Below are 18,905 nucleotides of genomic sequence, written 5' to 3' on the forward strand. Positions count from 1 at the left end.
TCATCAAATAATTAATAAAACTGATATCCAATTGAAATTTTGAATTTATTCATATTCATGAAGTCGAGTCGACTTTATCATACAAAATTCGAGTCGATTTCTAACTCTGACATGTAGAAAGCTTTTAGATCTGAAACTGTTGACATCACGATTATTCTCAAGATTTCCAAACTTTGTCTTCTATCCAATCAATATATGCAGCAACTTTCGTGTAAATTCCTGGAGAATTTTTTAATCCACACGATCTACCAAAGCTAGTTATTCCAACTAATGAGTATATACACTTAGCTTTGTTGGACACAATTTGTAACGGACCTCCTGAGTCTCCCTGAAAGTTTATAAAAATGTTTTATTAGAATAGGATATCTTGTCTTGAACAATTCATCAAATGGAAATTCCTTACCTGACACGTATCTTTGCCACCTAAAAAATGATCATAGCATAAAATTAGTTTTTGATGATGTACTGCTAGATATATTTGAATTACCTTCTAATTCTCCTGCACATAATTGAGTATCATCAAGATAGTAATCATCATCTAAAAATCTACCACATTGATCATTGCGAATCAAAGACAAATCAACTTTTTGTAAAATATCTGAGTTGTCGAAAGAATTAATTGCTGTTAAGCCCCAACCTGAGGCGACAACTTTATTAGTTGGTAGAATAGGGTCTGACAAAAGACAAGCTGGGCGTATGTATTTTCCGAAAACTGCAAATTCTCTTAATCTTACTAGAGCAATATCATTAGTTTTGCGTTTTGAGTCATAATGTTCATGAACTATGAATTGATCAATTTCAATAGTTTGTTCAGGTTCTTCATTAATTTTCAAATTAAATTCACCAAGACGAACTACGGTTGCATTAATACCTTTTGCTTTTTTACAATGTGCTGCTGTTAAAACGAATCGATCGGATATTAAAGATCCTCCACATACAAAAATAATGTCGTTGAATTCTTTAATTCCAACAGCAGCCATATGTGGAAATTCACCTGGTTTTGCATTTACTCCACCAATTATTAATCCTTGAGATCTATCACATTTATCGTTATCAATAAGTTGAAGTGTTGGATACAATAAAAGTGATCCTACATAAGTTGTCATTTTTTGTGAATATTCATCACATTTTAACTCACTAAGTCTTTTAACATTTGGTTTAATGAAAATTGGTAACGGACTGCTTGTTGGAAATTCGGTTTCAAACTGGTCTGGAAAAATGAATTGTGTGTTTATTGACCTGAATGACGAAATATTAAGAATTAGAAGTATGAATAAAATACGCATTATTCTTAATGAATATTGGAAATGGCTCAATTTTAAATGAATCACCGAGAATCCTTTTTCAATACACTTCAGTTCTTCTCGAATGTGTTATCTTGACTGATGAAAATGTCCAATTATGCTTGCTCCCAGACTTTTTAGAGATCCTCAACTATCGAAAATTGCCAATCACTTGGATGTTAATCAGTCATAAGAAAAGAACCAATACCTATATACTCCCTAACCAAAAATGGAACCACCAAAATTAATTCTTAAATACCAGTTTAATAACATGACTCTTAACAGATTAGAGTGGAACAAGTTTATTTATATTGAGATTTCCTAGAATTCTGTTTATGTTTATTTATTGCTAATTAATATTAATATACGTCGCGATGGGGTTTTCGGTTTGTTTTATTAATTTTTAGAATCTCATTGAGAGTTGATTTGGTTTTTTCTAACCTTATGGACTTATTCTTTGGAAATGGTGGATACCTTTACGATAAACCAGAGCTGGGCAACCTGTGTGCCGTCAAAATTTTTTTGAAAATTCCATGAGTTTTGGATGAGGTTTACAACAAAAGTGTGCTTTTAAAATGAAACATTGCCCACTACTGTCATACTTGCTTACATATTACAAACTAAAATCCAATCGTTCTAACCAATCAATCAATTTGATTTCATACAAAAGTCATTCATGAGAAATTTTGGAAAAACCTGAATAGACTTCAGAAATTTTAAATAAACAAGTTTTAAATAAATTTGTTAATTCTTTTCAGTCACGACAAGAGAATAATAACTGACTTTCATCGTCTTTAATTAAATTCCATTATACTTTCTTGAATATGCAAAAATTAAGAATTCTTAATAGAAATAAACTCATTCATCAGTATCAAAATTAATTTAATTTCATTGATGAGAATGGAATCTCCCACAATTTTAATTACGTCCAATCTAAAATATGCAAAAACTTGACAAAAAACTACGTTTTAAAAATTTGCATGACAAAAAAGTGCAGTGCAGGCCAAAAAAGAGTCAATACAAAAGCAATCATTGAATGGAAAATTTATAGAGATGCCACAGGTAGTGAATATCGAATAATTTATGCACACGTCAGTTTAAAGAATGTGTATGACAAGCAAACTACATCTTAACAATTTTAAGAATAAACTCGTAAAAACTCGTGAGAAAAAGTTTCTTAATATCACATTAATCAATTTAATTATCATAGTAAACTGTGATAATGTCATGAAGAATTTCTCGATTTTTTAGAACTTTTTTGAGAAGTTTAAGTATAAAGTCACGAAAATGCGAGAACATTAAAGTCGCAATCATACTTTATCGAGCGAGACAATAAGTCATCATTGATTAACATAAACACAATCATAATCTCTGTATACAAACAATTTAATTTGTTTATACATAAAAAGTTGTGAATCTTCATCAAGTTTATAAGCTGCAAAAATTGAGAGAATCAGTAAGTAAATAAATAAGAGCAAGCAGTGTGTTCCGTACAGTTCACTGAAAATTATTGAGGCAATAATTCATTGTATTTCTCCGGCATAAATAAGTTTTGTTCAGTTTTGTTGTGAATCACACATTCATACATAAAAATAAAATAAAAACATCCCTCATACATTAAGTGGAAAGAGTGAGAAAAAATTGGCAGTAACTGTTCAGACTTTAACAAGGTAGGTTGTAGTTCCGATAAAAAATATACTGAATAAAATAACATTGGTGATAAAAGTGTAACGAATCTAGAAATTTCAGTGCTTATGAATACACATTAATTGAATTTTAATGTTTGTGGATGTTTTGTGATAAAATTACGGCAATTATGGAATACTTTCTGCATTTTATTGCTTCAATTTTGTTTTCTAGAAATTACGGCAATTTTCTATGAACTCTTACTTTATTCAAATCGTCGTAATTTCTTACTTCCTTATCATCGCCACAGATTTAAAAAAAAAAAATTACCCATGAAATGTGATATGCGGAATGTTTTACAATTTAATTTGCAAATATTGTCAATCTTTTGAAAAGTGCTTACGGTTTCTCATTCTTTTCTGGAAGCAATTTATATTTAAATGCGAATTTTCTCTTCTTTTTTGTAGTCAAGTGTGAAAGAAGGTTGTTTGCATTCTTGTTTAATGGGATCAAACGACTTCTTTAAAAGTTCAAAAATTTACCGGTTTTAAAAAATTTAAAAATTATTGATTTCTTTCGTCACCTTAATTCTGTTATTTTACAAAGCCTACCTGATTTTATTATAATTCATCTTTCAATCAGACAATCCTATTAATCTGGTTGATAATTTTGTCTCAAAGTCAGGCTAAAGTCAAGTCATTTTAAGAAATGAACCTAAAATAATCTGGGATTTCTGAATTCTTGTTGCCAACAATTCAATTCAATACAAAATAACCCAAAACCTATAATCTTTTCATTTTAATAATGTGTAAAGTAACCAAGCACACAACCCATATAATTTCTTCGTGATTCACTCATTTAATATTCTTTACAGAAGAGAAAACAACAATAATAAACAGAAAAAGAGAAACAGCTCGAAAATATGAAGTATACGATATTATTTAATATTCTTCTGATTATTGGTGCCGTATTGGCAGCAAACGAATTTGAAGACGATAGTGGTGAACAAATTACAAGTACGACAGTCGGTACTATAGTGGATAGTAAAGAATCTCAAAAGGAAGGCGACGATGATGACAGCACAGAAATAAAAGATAATAAGAAGCCTGTCAATTTCTTTTATGGACAACAGTCACATTCCGTATTTAATTCTAATGGAAATGGAATTGTTGTAAGCTCACGCTTCGATAGTAATGGAAATGAAGAAAAATACGTTAGCATCGGCTCACCAAAGATAAGAATTGACGGTGATCACTGTAAGTATTATTGTATTACGTCAATTGTATAACATTATACTAATTTTTCATTCTACAGTCACATGTACTAACTTGACATGTCCCGAGAATACGTTCAAGTGTGTTGTCACATCTGAAGCACTCGCTGATGATCGCAATGCCATGAAAACAAAGGCTGAATGTTTCGACAAAGAAGATAAAGTTTTGGCAGATACAGAATATACAGAAAGAAATCCACATCCAGAAGCAGAGCCACCATTCAGTAGAATCGCAACAGTTGACCGTAATGGTGGAATTGATGTTGAAGACAGTACAGGAAGAAACACATTCAATGTCAAGAAATTAACAAAAGAGGAACAGGAAAAGGTCAACAAGGAACTTCAAGAAAATCAACGAAGGATCAATGAAATGTTCGCTTATCAGCAGAGACTCTTCCAACAACAAATGGATGAACTCAATAGACAATTGGCTGCAACCTTTGGCAATCCAAACTTCCCATTCGGTAATTATAATCCTTTCCGTCAAAGTTATGGATTCAGTAACTTCCCATTCGGAAACAATTGGCCATTCGGTGGATCTTTCGGAAGTAATTTCGGATTCCAAAATAGCTTCCCATTCGGAAATAATAATCCATTTAGAGAGAATGTAAATTTTGATTCCATTGATATTGATCGTCCATCCAATACATTCTATGTTGAAACATCTAACCCTACTAACATTAACCCTCATAATCCAGCATCCATTAATCCATATGCACCAATCAGACCAACAAAAGAAATTGAAACAGAATTTGATAATAGCAATGAAAGCGATAACGAAATTTTCAGTGATCCTAACAGCCGTGTCATGGTAAATAACATGTATAATCGTAATAATCGATATAATGAAAAATATCGATATGCTCATGGCTACTAATTAATGTGACCATACTAAAATTATTTTCTACTCTTCTCTAGGAGACTAAGTATAACTAAAATTAAGTAATGCATGCGGATGAAGCGATTTAATATTAATTAATGTATTGTTACAAAAAAAGAATATTTTTTTTTATGAAAAAGAACTGTGAATAAAGAATCTGTTGTTAAAATTTATATAATTTGCGTTTTATAGCCACATTAGCTTATGTATTTCATAATTATCATAAATCTAAGTACCTACACAACACTTTGTTGATCAAATCTACTTATTTTATACAATGTCAGATATTCTTGAAGTTTCTTCTTGAAATGTTTACGGTAATGACAGTCCACGAGTGAAATTAATGGGCTGCTAATTTTCACGGTCGAGAGACTCCCTTTTTGGAACGGAGAGTATTCTCGGAAGAGAATTATATCATGCGATTATTTTTAATTTTTGTTCCCATTAATTTCGGGTTTTTCCCTTTTCTGATATTTCTCTTTTTACGCTTCCTCTTAATTGATAATGCGAAAGTTATGGGCAATTATAAATTTTAGTCTATTTGGAATTTAAAAGATAAAGAATAACGGTTAATAATTTTTTAAATTTCTGGAGCTAACTTCAAGTTTATTTATAAATAAAAAATTGTAAACATTAAAGTTCGTCGGTCTAGATTTCTTAAATTATATTTATTATAATTAGCTTAACGATGCAGGAAGGAATGCCAATTTTTAAGTCAAAGACAATGCAAGAACCTGGGATGAAGAAGAGAATGTGGAAATCTTTAAAACAAATACAAACGACAGAAAGAAATTTATTTGGAAATGCATCAACCGCAGTAATTTGTGAGACATTTTAAAGACTCTAGAAAATTCTTTATTCTTATAATAAATTATACTATTTATAGATTCGTCTATAAATGCTCCGCCATCATTCAAACCTCCGAAGAAATATTCTGATATGTCTGGGTTACTTGCGAGTTACAGTTGTCCACAATCTAAGATTTACTATCATAATTCAGAAGAATATAAAATTGTGAAGAAGATGCCATCGGATATTAGTAAAGGATATCTAACACTTAGAGGAGCTACAAGTCTGGTTTAATTTATATGCATATTTTTAAGATTGAGATTTTTTAGTTGCTGGAGTGTAAATTACAAATTTTAAGACTTTTTCATGATGCTGGAGTGTAAATCTTAATATAAATTTATTGATAAGTAATTATAAGAAGAACTTCTTTAAGGATTTGTTAAATGAGCTGTTTATTCTATGAATTTCTAAATCAGACTAAAATGTTCATATGAAGGGTTCAACAACTAAAAAAGGGGAGAATCAGCTAATTTTAGTCGCAAATATAATTTGGATACTAAACAACAGTTGACAGTATATAAAATAAGACTAGTTAATTTGTAGCTTTTATGACAGCTCAGTCAATCTATGAATTCAACAATGTCTGAAACTTAATAAATAATCACAAACTCGAGAAGACTTTGTTTTATTTATTATAAAGAAATCAAGGATTTATTTTTTCATTGAATGATCTTTGACTTACAAAATTGAAACAAACAAATATTATAATGATAAGTTTAAGGTGGATCGCCAATAAAAAACATAATAAACTATATAAAAATGATATCGATATTTTATTAATGCTTAAGATTTTTTGCATTCACCAAAGTTTGAAATTATGTCAAAGTCCGCACAAATTCTCAAGAAATTTCTCTAAGAAAACTTGATGGAATTTGTTGGTTCCTGCAAATAACAAATTTATTTGCCACTTTGCATAATTTCTGACAATTTTTGGGTATATTTCAATTCCTCTACCAAAGTATTTAAGCTAAATTTCAAGAAAAATGCTTGATATTCAGGTATTCTGTATAGAGGTTTGTAGTTACAATGACAAATTGTTGCTTATCAAAATTAAGTTCCGTAACAAAAAAGGTTCACAAATAATCTTCAAAATGTTATTTCCCTGCTTTATTATTTGTCGTAGTATTCATTAAAAATATTATTTTTTTACAAACAAATATCACAAATGGACACGTCTCTAATTTCTATCAAATGTTAAGCCTTTTCATCACAGCAGTAATATATGTTGTAATGAAGCTTCAAAATTTTCACATTTAAGGGTTGATTTTTGTTTTTCAGTATTAAAAAGTATATTAACAATTTTTAAGGAATTGATCTTACAAAACTAAAAGATGTGAAAATGTTAAGGTAAGATCAATTCCCATAGGGAGATTCTTACTACTTCAAGAATCACAATTCATATAAAAAACATGTTAATAATCTAATGTCATAAGAAGGCAGTGAAAATTATTTCACTGGAGCAAAATATGATAGGAGTCATAGTCTATCAGAAATTTATATTTGCTTCCATTTTTTCTATGATTAATCATCAGTCATTTCTGATAGAAACAAAAAAAATTAGAGTAAGAGAATTTTTCAGCAATATAGTTGCATCACCAATAAGTTTATAGTCTTAGACCTTAGATTAAGAGCTAAATAAAAAATAATGGACAAGAAATCAGTATGTCTCATAAAGAAGATATTTGTGAAGCATTCTGTGAACTTGTAATTGTGGAACTTTTTCAGGTAATTTAGTTCCAAAAAGTTTGCGGAAAAATGAACGGCATGAAGCTTGGAGGGAAAGTGCGGTTGTTGCTTTGGCCATAATCATTGCTCGTTGCTTTTCGGTGATTTGTTGGCTACGTTTAATCATGCAGGGATCAAATTCTTCAGCGGATTCAATAAGATGTTTGAAAACGAGGGAATCAGCTGTGAGGTTTGATAAGCAATTAAGAATACCATCTGGATCACGGAATTGTGTTTTAATGATGACACGTGCACCATGCTTGAGAAGAAGCTTTACTTCCTCTAATGTGACATTATCATTGCTGATCAAAAGTTCAGCAATTGGTGGTCTCAATGTTGCATTACTTCCCATTTCACCATAAACTCTGACATTTGGATTGGCACCGTAGGAGAGTAGCATCTAAGTATTAAATTTATTAGTGACACAGAACATGCTTTAAATTTTATTCCTAATTACCTTCATAATTTCTACTCTATGCAAAATCTTGTCAGCACATGCAACATGAAGAGGAGATCCAATGATTGGGCTACATCTATTGACATTGGCTCCATGTTCTAACAACATACGAACTAAGGCTGGATCTCCGCGTAAGATTGCCAAATCAAGTGGGGAGGCACGATCAGGTTCAGGCATTGGTGGGATAACATCAACTTTTGCGCCTTGTTTAAGCAATAATGTGACAAGTTGCATATTTCCTATAAACATAAAGGAACAAACAGATGAGTGATTTCTTCTGACTGAAGTGTGTTTATTGATATATGATGTAATGTGGTTAATAAAGTTAGTTATTATTAGTATGAAAGGTTTAGTCTGAACTCTCATGATTGATTAGTTTTGGAAAATTACCATGACTTGAATATTCCGCGCCTTTATTAAATGATATTAATGTCCGCATTTTATTAAAAAAACAAAAGAAAAAAAAATGTTGGAAAAAAGAAAAATTCTTTAATAAATCGGGGATTCAAAAAAACCATCGTATTGGATTTTTAGAAGAGATTAATTGGGATCTGGGTTAAGAATATCAAAAAATATAAGCACATCTGCGCATTTTCCGTTGATAAAGTGATTATTCAATTTAATATAATTTTGAATGAGCTAGAAACTTCAAAACAAATTAAAGATCCTCAATCGATAGGCCAAAATTACGCATTCCAAAGTTGAATTGTTCCTAAATAGCATTTTCCACTCAAACAACAAAATAATGCGCAAAAGACAGTAACAACACTTAAAAGCAGATTGATAATTACCAGACAAAATGGCATAGTGTAAAACAGTCCTAAAGTCATTACGTCCATCAGCCATAGCATTCACATCAGCACCGTATTTCAATAAGAGTAAGACAGCTTCCATTCCAGAGACTTGACGAGCATATCTCATAAGTGGAGTTAATCCTTGACGATCTCGAATTTCTGTATTAGCTCCAAAGTTTAATAATAATTCTAACGATTCAAGGTCGCTGGCAAGATTGATTTCTGCTCCAAAGAAGTATCTTTTATTGACATCTGCACCTCGTTCGCAAAGAAGCTTTGCCACTTCCTATTATAAGAATTTTAATTAATATATTTAAATCTTCAGCTATTTTGAGACTTACATAATGTTTATTTCTCAATGCCAATCTGAGTGGCTCATCACACAATGTTGTTCGTGGAAAAATCTCATCAGTTGGTTCACGATAATCAACCTTAGCGCCTGCATCAAGTAATAATTTTGTAATGTCATAATATCCGTGTTCTGCTGCAAGATGAAGTGCTGAATATCCACAATCATCAACTTTATTAATATCTGCACCGCGTACTAAAAGTAATTGAATAGCTGCGATATTCTTTTGCCAAACTGCGTAGTGAAGAGCACAAAGACCTTGAGTTACGGGTTCATTTATCTGGAATATAATTTGAATTACGATAAATTCAATAAGAGAATTGTGTGATTGATATAAATATATACATACCTTAGCGCCGCAAGCAAATAAAATTCTCAGTTCGTCCATCGACACCATTCGTATGATGGAATCAGCGAGTGCACGCTGCAAAGGATTTGTTGAGCATTCAGAAGGCATCGCGATAACTCTTCCTATGTAGATCAAATTCGGAAGTTCATTATTAAGTTCATGTAAAGGCGGAAGTTCATTGTCATTTGAATTTTCTAGATTTTCATTATTATCCATTGTGACGTATCAGTGAGTATGTGTCGAAAGCTTTATTGTCTCGTGAATTGTGACTTTCACTCGTATGAAACAAATTAGAAACAATTTCCCTCCTATAATAATAATTAAGCAAAACAGCTTGATAGATACTACACGAAAAAAAGGAAATTTGTGTCAGATACAATTTTATGAATATACAAAAAACATGAATACACCAGATGTACATAGAGTGTATCATCTATCTGCCAATTTTTGATCTTTTAAAAATATTACAAGACAGTTTACACTTAATTTTATTATTTCATCAACATTCATTGTTCCTTTTTTGACCCAATTTCTTTTATTCTTGTGATTCTTCGGGTCTAAAGACTCTTCTTCTTTTGTAAACTCTGCCTGTGATCTTTTTAGTACAGTGGGCAACCTTTCATTTTTTACGGCACACCTTTGTGGTAAGCCTTAACCGAAAGTGCACACGATTCATGGTATCACAGGTCACACCACTGCTTTAGTTAGAGCTCCTTGATGAGTTGAATGCTTCACAAGATTTGAAATTCGGGATTTCCCTACTCTAGTTCCGCATATTTTGACACAAAAAGATCTATTTATAGGGTTTAATAGCTCATTAGTGACTTCTAAGCTTAATGTGGACTACCTTGAACTTTCTCTCTGGTTTTTGAACTTTTAAAAGCTTTTATGTGATTTTTTTGCAGGATGTCCTCCTTTAGAATATTATAATCTACTTTAACATCTAGACCAAGTTCGAAAATCAAATAATTAATTTACTTTTAATTCCCATTAGACAAAATAAAGCTTTCGCAGATAATTGGCACAGATTTAAATGAATTCACCCATTTTCATTGCAGCCCATCATTTCTTCTGTCGCAAGTAATTATTATTTTTTTTTATTTATACTCCTTTGAGCATCTTTTCTACGTCTTTCCCATTTTCTTCCATAAGAAGGTCAGTGAAAATTTTTTGTTAATTTTTTTTATTCGGCGACGCATTTAATCGCTGCTTCCGATGAAAAACTTTTATAATTATTTTGGATAGTGCAGTAACCACTTTTTTCGCAATCGCGATGAAGGACCTTCTCAACGAATTGAGATCAACAAACCTCGTAAATCCATTTTGATGGCAGTTATATGATCGGCAGTTGAATAAATTTATTAGAAAATTGCACAATTGGCAGTAATTTTTGACACAGTGATCTTGATATGATGAAGAAAAAAGTTCTCTACGATTTATTTTAGCAGAAAAGTCTACAAAAGTTGAGGAAAATCTTAGAAGCAATTTTCCGAAAGATCAAGCTTAGTGCCAAAAAATTCCAAATTTCCTGTGAAAATCAAAGTTTTTCCGTATTTATTGATGTGGAAATTTCCACATCCATTAAAGCTTTATAAACAAAGTTTTATGGAGCAAAAACCTCCTTTTTTACAAGCAGTCAGTCAGACATCGTTAAATTTTTCTTTCAGTTCCTCCTTCACCTTTCAAATATTGATGTAGTTTATAAATATATCTCACACGATCGTCTCGACATCGGCAAATCGGCGAAAAACATATGATTATAAAAGTTTAAAGATCTTTTTTTCTCTCTGATCTTTTCCTTGTTTTTATTTCTCTCGCTTCCATATGATCAGATGAAAATAAATAGAAAGTTTTTCTCTCTCTTGTGTTTTTATTTCGCACTTTAGAATTTTTACGCCGAAAATAATGTTTTTGTTCCTAATTTAAATGCGTTCTTGCTGATTCACTTGAAATGATTTGGATTTTGGCTTCTGGGAAATTGAAAATTTTATTATCCCATTTCTGGATCTTACTAAGTTAAAGTTAAGGAAATTGAGTTTGACGTCATTTGTGTCTACTCCCCTTGTCAGCTGACACAAAAAACTAATTATCTTTTTGTCAAACGTTTGCTAACCTGACATTTACCCTGAGGTCAAACGCTTCAATTCTTTTGTAGTTTGCTAATCCCGTGTGTATTGAACTTTGAATCAGATACTGAACCTTGGGCTGAACAAAGAGCCGCTATGATCTAATATTTGCTAATTGTTTATAATTTTACTTGAAATGCTGGTTATTAAGTTTATTGCTATAAATTTTATTTTATAGATACTTCTTGTGCCAAGTTGTATCTTTTGAGTAAGCAGAGATAAACTTTTGAATTCTAGGAATTAACTTTGAAATTTTTTGAGGATTTACTTGATCTAATATTTTTGCAATTATTCAGATAAACGATAAATTCAGCTGTTACACAGAGAAAACTGATCTTTTCACTATACCCGACTGTACTATGGCACTTTAAAGTAATGAAAATTCTAAACCTTAGAGTTAGTTCTTTAGGAACTCTGAATACGGCAATAGTAATTAAGAACTCTGAAATTTTACACTACTAAGTCATTTGACCTCGAACATCTCATCGCAAAAAATATCATCCACCCAAAAAATGACGTCTTTTAATGTGATTCCTAATAGTAAACAAAATGATTTATTGAACTATGAATTACAAAATTTCATGTCACTTTGCCCCAAATTTCATCGCCTCAAAAAATCACTGCAGCGCAAAACATACTACGAATTGTTATTAGACTATTTAGGATGCAATTATCCATAGTCGTCACTAAGTCTGGGCATTATCACCGCTGACTTAAATGATGGCGAATTTTCAAGTGTGAAGAAGCTTTTTCTTGATAAATTGCCATAATTCTCATTTATGACACATTAAATTTTCCCTCTACGAATTTCCTCAGATGACAATTTTTTTGAAATTTATTTTGATTCGATCTCTTTTTTGAGTGCTGAGTTGTTTATCTCACTCTCTTACTTATTCCTAGAAGTAGACATGTTGTGCTATATTTTCCTTTATTGTTTGGCCAATGTGGTAAATATTTTCATTTTCTTCCAAATTTGCGACGTAAAATTTCCTTTGCGTATGTTCGCAACACGCTTTGATAATAAGAAGCATTTTGGTTTATGCCATCATCTCGTGCAATATCCACGAGCCTATACAATTAGATGTATTTTCAGTTTCATTTGTTTTTCCGCAATCTCCTGTACCATCTGATCTCTATTTATTTTTAGATGACTCGTATTTCATCACTTTTAGATGATTTTTTGCCTGAGTAAAAACATCTCTGGCATATCCAGTTTGTCAGGCTGGATGTAAATATTTTTGGCAAAGCATATTATACTTAAATTTGTAGAAAATCTTATATTTTAATTTTGACATCTGGATCTCGAATATCAATCTAATTATCACAAATTATGTGTCTAACAAGCTTCATAGTCAGGACTTTCTTACTTGACTCCTTTTAAAATGTAAAAGAAAAGTCAAAACAAGAAGAAATGGCAATATATTAACGAAAAAATCGTTTCCGTATGTATTCGATGACAATGACAAGACAGAAGAGAGGAATCAATATGTTACAGATGATCGTGTGCTTGAAAGAAGAAATTCTAGGCCATTAAGAATTCACTGAACTTATACACATCACAGATGGAAAGATAAGTAACGCAATTTTCTTTTGAACTTTGTATCTTCATCTTATTACGTGTTAAGCTTTTATTCCGTGCGAATTTCTTTTGTTCTTCACATGATAATGAACTTTTTAGCTTTAAAGGATACAAAGAGAACTAGATAATCATACAAACCTTTCTATTTAGCCTTGAAATGTTTAAATTTCTTTCACTTTTGTTTTTTCCAAAAAGTTCTTTAAAAAATTCGTTAGAAAAATTTTTTGAATTTTTTCCAGTCAATATTGCACCTTTTTTAAATTTCAAAAATCAGTTAAAATTTCACTTTTTCTAAGTTTTTTTTTTTCCTTTGTCAATTCTCTTATTTTATTCTTTCACAACAATTTTCTTTTCCTTCTGTGGAAACAAAATTCGACTTGTCTCTTCACTGATCAAATTGAGAATGATGCCTCGTGTCTATGGAAAATCTGCTTTTGTTTTTCCTTTTCACATTCAGAATCTTTTCTTTTCCTTCGGGTTTTTCTTTATTTTATATGCCTTCAAGTGGAACTGAGACGGAAAACAGATTTTTTTTTATTAAAAAAGAAAGATCGCAAAAAAATCTTATGACTGAGGAAGTGAAATAGATGATAGAAGAGAAAGGAAAATCAAATTTTGCGAGTGCATTGTAATGAACGAAGTATATTATTTTGGCGGAAGTAGACTGAAATGACAATGGAATCAAATTTCACTATTTTTATGCGTAATTCATTTTTATTATTGTTGTAAACGTTTTAACAATTAGATATAAAATTAATAAATTAATAAAAAATATTTTTGTTAGGACACAATCAAGCGATAATTATGAACGGCTTGAGAAATTCTCATTTAAGAGTAAACTCCTGTGTTAGTAAGGGAAGAATTAGAAAAATAATCTCAATAAATATTTAATTTTTGTTAGTATTTCGAATATAGAAATATGATATTCTTGTATGTTCGTTTCTAATTTTCAACTCACATTGGCGATGCAGATTCTTCGTTGGACGTTTGTTGAGTAAATGTGTTCAATGGCGAGGATGATGTTAAGCTTATTGTGAACTCGAAAAGTACGATCAGCAAGCACAACAGTAGAGGTCCAATTATTGCTCCTTCTAATCCAAGGAGATAAATTCCTCCAGCAATCGATAAGGCTAGATTTATAAATGTAAATAATTAAGGGAAAATTGAAGAATTTGTAAGGTTTTGACTTTTTGAATTATTCAGAACTTTTTTCAAAATTTTGAAAGCCGTTAAAAATTTCAAATTTTTGAAAACCGTTGAAATTTTGAATATAAAAATCCTCACCAGTTAAGTATGGATGGCCAGAACCCTTTATTTCCGAATGAATAATGATATTAAAATTAGGAGGCACAATGAAGTGGATTAAAACAAGGGCAACACCGAGATAGAAATGATTCTGTGTAAGCCATAAATCCAGAAAAGCCGGTATACTACACCAGTATGTTTCTAAAAACGGTGCAGCTGCAAGAATAGCAGCTAAAAATGCCGGAAGATATACAACGTGTGCTCCAAATATAGAATGAGTGACAAACGTGAATAAACCGTGAAATATGGATAATTTAAGTGTAGCAATAAGTACAGATGAGACGGATGACTCAAGAGCTTCAAGTATGCGTAATTGTATTGCAGAATTTGAATTTACGGCAATAGGTGTGTACCGATCCTTGCTTGATTGTAATAAATAATAGAGAGTTGTAAAGAAAATCACAGAATTGAATAAAATCGTCAGCATAAAATGTCCACTGCTAATAAGTACACCAAAACTTGTCGTAATAATGCTAAACAAAAGCGTAAGATTCGTGCGTAGAACAATCCATACAGAATCTCCAATTTCTTTCATGAGACTCAAATTATTTTTAGCCCATGCGAAAATGCTTGTAAATGTCAGACCTGATGACGTGAAGATTTCATCGATTGTGTCAAAAACTGACTCGCTAGTCACACGAGGACCAACTTCATTTCCATTATATTGATCCATATATCGTTGTATTAATCGATCCCAAAGTGACAATATTTGAGTCTTAAACTTTATGGCTTGTTCCTTATCAGTATTGTTCAAAAAACTATCTAAATGTTCCTCAATTGTAGTGCGACTATATTGATAAGCATTGTCAATGACATCATTCATCGATTGCATATTAATTGGAAGCATATCAACAAGTTCGGGACGTACAGCAAGTGTACGATTAACTAAATCACCCGTAAGTTGTACAACTGTTATGGCTTCAGAATAAATTTGTGCGAATGAGAAGACACTGATGAAAATCACAGACAAAATAAGGAAGATTATCATGACACAAGCACTTATGTCATCAACATATGACTTCATAATAGTACAGAACATGCTATGAACTTTTTTATTAAGTTGAATCATGCCAGGCAGAAAAATCGGCATTAATGCGTATCTTCTTTGATTTGCCCACTCCTTAATATTATTGATTGGGTCTTTAAGTTTTGCCTCAACATAGTTCCACAAGCCGAGTGCTTTACAAATTGCGATGATTGAATAGAATATCACTGGAATAATGCAAAATGTGACTATCCATAAATGCTTGAAAAGAATTGTTGCTGCACATGCATAAAATAGAATTTGGAAGTACCAATTTGATTCTAATTCCTCTTCATCTTTCTTTGATGATTTTTGGTCAGATTGAGGAACATTAAGTTGTAACTTGCTCTTCATTTCTGATAAATGAGATTTAGTTTTTTGCAACAATTCATTACTGGCTACTAAAGGTGCTGTTGATGTTGCTTGTACTTCTTCCTCATCATCACCCTTTTCCTCTTGTTCCAATTGTTGAATAATGTTAGCTTCTTTTCTAAATATGTTTTTAAATCTAGCAACAAGCTGATTATAAGTAGTTTCATCATACATCATTGCTAAAAATGCATAGATCATAATAGTGACGAAAACAGGAATTTGGAATGGTCCAAAGAAGCTACATCCATAAGCAATGATCACAATCCATATAAATTGACCAGCGATAGTAAAAAAGCTAGACGTGGTTGAGTTCCATAATAAGTAGAGAGATATGACGAATGAGATTATAATTAATAGAAGAAGTAGAGTATTGAACGTGCTGACAATATATTCGAAGAGAGAATGTTGCCATAGGACTATATCCACGACATAACTAAGTAACTTCTTTGGCAAAATGCTGTGTAGAATCTTTAATAAAATTATTGATCCGGTTCCGCCAAGTATAATTTTAATATGTGTAAAAATGAACAAAATGATGACTTCACCAAGTTTTTCTAATGCATTAAATGGTATTGAGGCAATTCCAATAATTACTGGAACATCATTTTTCTCAATTTTGTCAATCCAACGATTAATGCTATTTGACAGCTTCTTCTTTGCTGGAAACAAAACAGCTCCAAAAAGTACTCCAAATGCCAGAGGTCGTATGAATGGCAATAAAATCAAGATGACTAATGCGAAAGCGCCCAACAATACCAATAAACCAACATTGTACAAAGCAGATTTAAGTTGTTCTGCCTGTTGATTATTAATATTTACAGTTCCATGTTTTATTTAGCATGTCATTAATCCTTACCTCTCTTGTCTTCTGGTTCTTGAAGTTGGTAAAGAGCGACACTATACCCTCAATGGATCTATGGCTTAATTAAAAAACATTCAAGGTCAAAATAAGATTATTCATCGCAAAAAAATTCCAAGTCACACCTTTTATAAGTTCTCTCGCTCATTTTGATGATATTGACACTGATTTACTTTAAATTCCACAACACTACCTTATAAGTCAACTATAAATTGACAAATGAAAATACTTTACGCTATAATTATTGATAAAATTCGAGAAAAAATTTTAAAGACATTTTCTGCCGAAATTAGTAAACAATGCCGCGCTTTTCTCTACAAAAATCTTCTCAAACTCTTGATAATTCCTCACAGAGTAAAACGCGTCGAAACGTGATCGCTGAAAATGTGGAATAAATAAAATTTTTATGTTTCACGTTATTTAATTAAACTTTATTTATTTGCCATAAAAGTACACAAAACTTTTTATTTGAACACTTTTGCAATCAAATTCTTGCTGAACTCAATTTGTTCCTAGAAATAAACAAGTAACACGTGATATTATTAGTTAACGGATTTATTTTCAAATTTTAATTGAAGTTCAATTTTTGAACTGATAAAATTCAAAATTTTCATGCTCGTTGAAATTCAAATCGTAGTATTCAGTTAATTTTTTTTTTAAGTTATCAAAATACTACAGTTAATTAATTATGTGAATCACGCAATTCATGCACTGTCAAGGAAGAATTTCACAGAGAAAAGTTAGAGACATGTCGTGTAATTAAGAAATTTACATCATGGAAAATTTATGTTTCCTGATTTGGCATGTATTTTCACAGTAAGTACATATGTCTCTGTTTTCTCTAAAAAAAGTTCATTGGACGTGCTTAAAATTAGAATAGAAAATAATACTTACAATGCAATCATCTTTTCCTTCACCAAACGAAATTATTCGTTCGAGCTGTTCTCTAAAATTTGATTTTTTGTTGCGACATCTCTGAATTGCCTCGTCAGTTTCAATTAAAGCATCTAGAGCGCATAATGTTTGTTCTAGTCTTGTGTCATATGTAGATTTTGGTTCAAGTGTGGCAGCTACTCTGTCAATTGCATCAAGTTTTACGAGCTCGTCACGAACTGCCGGAAAATCTCTTGAAAATGACGAAATAAGGAACATTGACTTGATAATTAATTTTTCTTGATCTTGACATTGAATTAATCCCAAAATACATTCAAGACCACCAATTTCAATGAAGCTAGCAAGTCCAGGCTCATAACTTCTTACTATACATGAGATTGCGTGGAACGAATTAACTGCAACTTTTGGTTCGTCTGAGAGCAATTCAATGAGTTTCGGAAGTACTTGAAGATCCAGTAAATGTTTTTGACAGAATGGATTATTTTGTGCTAATTCTCCTATCAGCATAGCTGTTTCACTTCTAACTACTGAATAATTTGAGTTGAGACATGGAAGTATAATACAGAATCCACCAATTTTAAAGAAATCATTAGCCGTGTCAATGTCAGCAACAAAATTCGTAACAACTTCCAGTGAAGTAACTTGGTCATCTTCACTTGAATTTTCATCTGTTAATGTTTTCATTGCCTTATTTAGCTCCTCAACTACGTCAATAGTAAGTGATTTTAGTGCTTCTTCTAAGAATCTCCTTCTCTCTGGATCCATTTGATGAAATTCTGAAGGTCGTGTTGGATCTTCATCTTTTGTGGCTATAAAATTGTAAAATTAATGAAATTTTTATTTATGCCGCACATTTTAACATTTTCTTACCTTCCATCGCGAATTTCAACAATCCCTGTAAGTTTCGAGGTTGTCTCGGTTGTTCCGGACGATCATTCTCATCATTTCCACTCATCTTATTGTATTTCGTTAATAATTACTCGAGTTTCTGTGACTAATGTTTGTGTTCTAGAATATTTTGTTAGCGAATTATTTCGATGTTATTTTGTATTCTTTGTTTGTCTGTCTGTCATAGACCGATTCAAATAATTTTTATCAATTTTTATCAGGTATTCATTCTGAAAAATAATAAAGAAATAATAATTGAAGCATCGATTATTT

At 31.4% G+C, this 18,905-nt stretch overlaps 6 protein-coding genes across 13 annotated transcripts; 2 read left to right on the forward strand and 4 right to left on the reverse strand.

Moving 5' to 3' along the window:
* Positions 1–26: 26 nt before the first annotated feature.
* LOC139089290 (trypsin-1-like) lies at positions 27–1,538 on the reverse strand. The gene is made up of 3 exons (XM_070638782.1): positions 488–1,538; positions 404–423; positions 27–328 (listed from the first exon to the last, which is right to left on the reverse strand). The coding sequence occupies exons 1-3, from the start codon at positions 1,284–1,286 to the stop codon at positions 158–160; spliced, it is 990 nt and encodes a 329-aa protein (XP_070494883.1). The 5' UTR covers positions 1,287–1,538; the 3' UTR covers positions 27–157.
* Positions 1,539–2,794: 1,256 nt separating this feature from the next.
* On the forward strand, positions 2,795–5,240 carry LOC139089289 (probable serine/threonine-protein kinase clkA). 3 transcript variants are annotated; one of them, XM_070638781.1, is made up of 4 exons: positions 2,795–2,953; positions 3,784–4,165; positions 4,224–4,646; positions 5,101–5,240. In XM_070638781.1, the coding sequence occupies exons 2-4, from the start codon at positions 3,832–3,834 to the stop codon at positions 5,106–5,108; spliced, it is 765 nt and encodes a 254-aa protein (XP_070494882.1). In that variant the 5' UTR covers positions 2,795–2,953; positions 3,784–3,831; the 3' UTR covers positions 5,109–5,240. The 3 variants fall into 3 exon arrangements, with proteins under 3 accessions (XP_070494882.1, XP_070494881.1, XP_070494880.1); XM_070638780.1 differs by having other exon boundaries at positions 2,796–2,953; positions 4,224–4,993; XM_070638779.1 differs by having other exon boundaries at positions 2,796–2,953; positions 4,224–5,240.
* A 510-nt stretch (positions 5,241–5,750) lies between these two features.
* Positions 5,751–6,145, forward strand: LOC139089545 (INO80 complex subunit C). The gene is made up of 2 exons (XM_070639098.1): positions 5,751–5,886; positions 5,949–6,145. Exons 1-2 carry the CDS (start codon positions 5,751–5,753, stop codon positions 6,143–6,145), a joined length of 333 nt encoding a protein of 110 aa, XP_070495199.1.
* A 513-nt stretch (positions 6,146–6,658) lies between these two features.
* Positions 6,659–13,677, reverse strand: LOC139089287 (ankyrin repeat and SOCS box protein 3-like). Of its 2 annotated transcripts, none has more exons than XM_070638778.1 (6): positions 13,429–13,677; positions 9,586–9,707; positions 9,229–9,516; positions 8,885–9,173; positions 8,094–8,332; positions 6,659–8,036 (listed from the first exon to the last, which is right to left on the reverse strand). In XM_070638778.1, exons 2-6 carry the CDS (start codon positions 9,691–9,693, stop codon positions 7,569–7,571), a joined length of 1,392 nt encoding a protein of 463 aa, XP_070494879.1. In that variant the 5' UTR covers positions 9,694–9,707; positions 13,429–13,677; the 3' UTR covers positions 6,659–7,568. The 2 variants fall into 2 exon arrangements, with proteins under 2 accessions (XP_070494879.1, XP_070494878.1); XM_070638777.1 differs by lacking the exon at positions 13,429–13,677 and adding an exon at positions 10,895–11,035.
* A 98-nt stretch (positions 13,678–13,775) lies between these two features.
* On the reverse strand, positions 13,776–17,148 carry LOC139089286 (transmembrane protein 245). 5 transcript variants are annotated; one of them, XM_070638775.1, is made up of 5 exons: positions 16,976–17,147; positions 16,848–16,911; positions 14,575–16,789; positions 14,249–14,420; positions 13,776–13,800 (listed from the first exon to the last, which is right to left on the reverse strand). In XM_070638775.1, the coding sequence occupies exons 1-5, from the start codon at positions 16,996–16,998 to the stop codon at positions 13,791–13,793; spliced, it is 2,484 nt and encodes an 827-aa protein (XP_070494876.1). In that variant the 5' UTR covers positions 16,999–17,147; the 3' UTR covers positions 13,776–13,790. The 5 variants fall into 5 exon arrangements, with proteins under 5 accessions (XP_070494876.1, XP_070494875.1, XP_070494874.1 ...); XM_070638774.1 differs by lacking the exon at positions 13,776–13,800 and adding an exon at positions 13,809–13,954; XM_070638773.1 differs by lacking the exon at positions 13,776–13,800 and adding an exon at positions 13,985–14,132 and having other exon boundaries at positions 16,848–16,905; positions 16,976–17,148.
* Positions 17,149–17,247: 99 nt separating this feature from the next.
* Positions 17,248–18,778, reverse strand: LOC139089291 (hsp70-binding protein 1). The gene is made up of 3 exons (XM_070638783.1): positions 18,615–18,778; positions 17,745–18,553; positions 17,248–17,362 (listed from the first exon to the last, which is right to left on the reverse strand). Exons 1-3 carry the CDS (start codon positions 18,697–18,699, stop codon positions 17,315–17,317), a joined length of 942 nt encoding a protein of 313 aa, XP_070494884.1. The 5' UTR covers positions 18,700–18,778; the 3' UTR covers positions 17,248–17,314.
* Between the last annotated feature and the right edge of the window lie 127 nt (positions 18,779–18,905).

Source organism: Chironomus tepperi, unplaced genomic scaffold (genome assembly GCF_022539635.2).
Source record: "Chironomus tepperi strain 1889 unplaced genomic scaffold, CSIRO-AGI_Ctep_v1 contig_177, whole genome shotgun sequence".
In the NCBI taxonomy this organism is placed as follows: Eukaryota; Metazoa; Arthropoda; class Insecta; order Diptera; family Chironomidae; genus Chironomus; species Chironomus tepperi.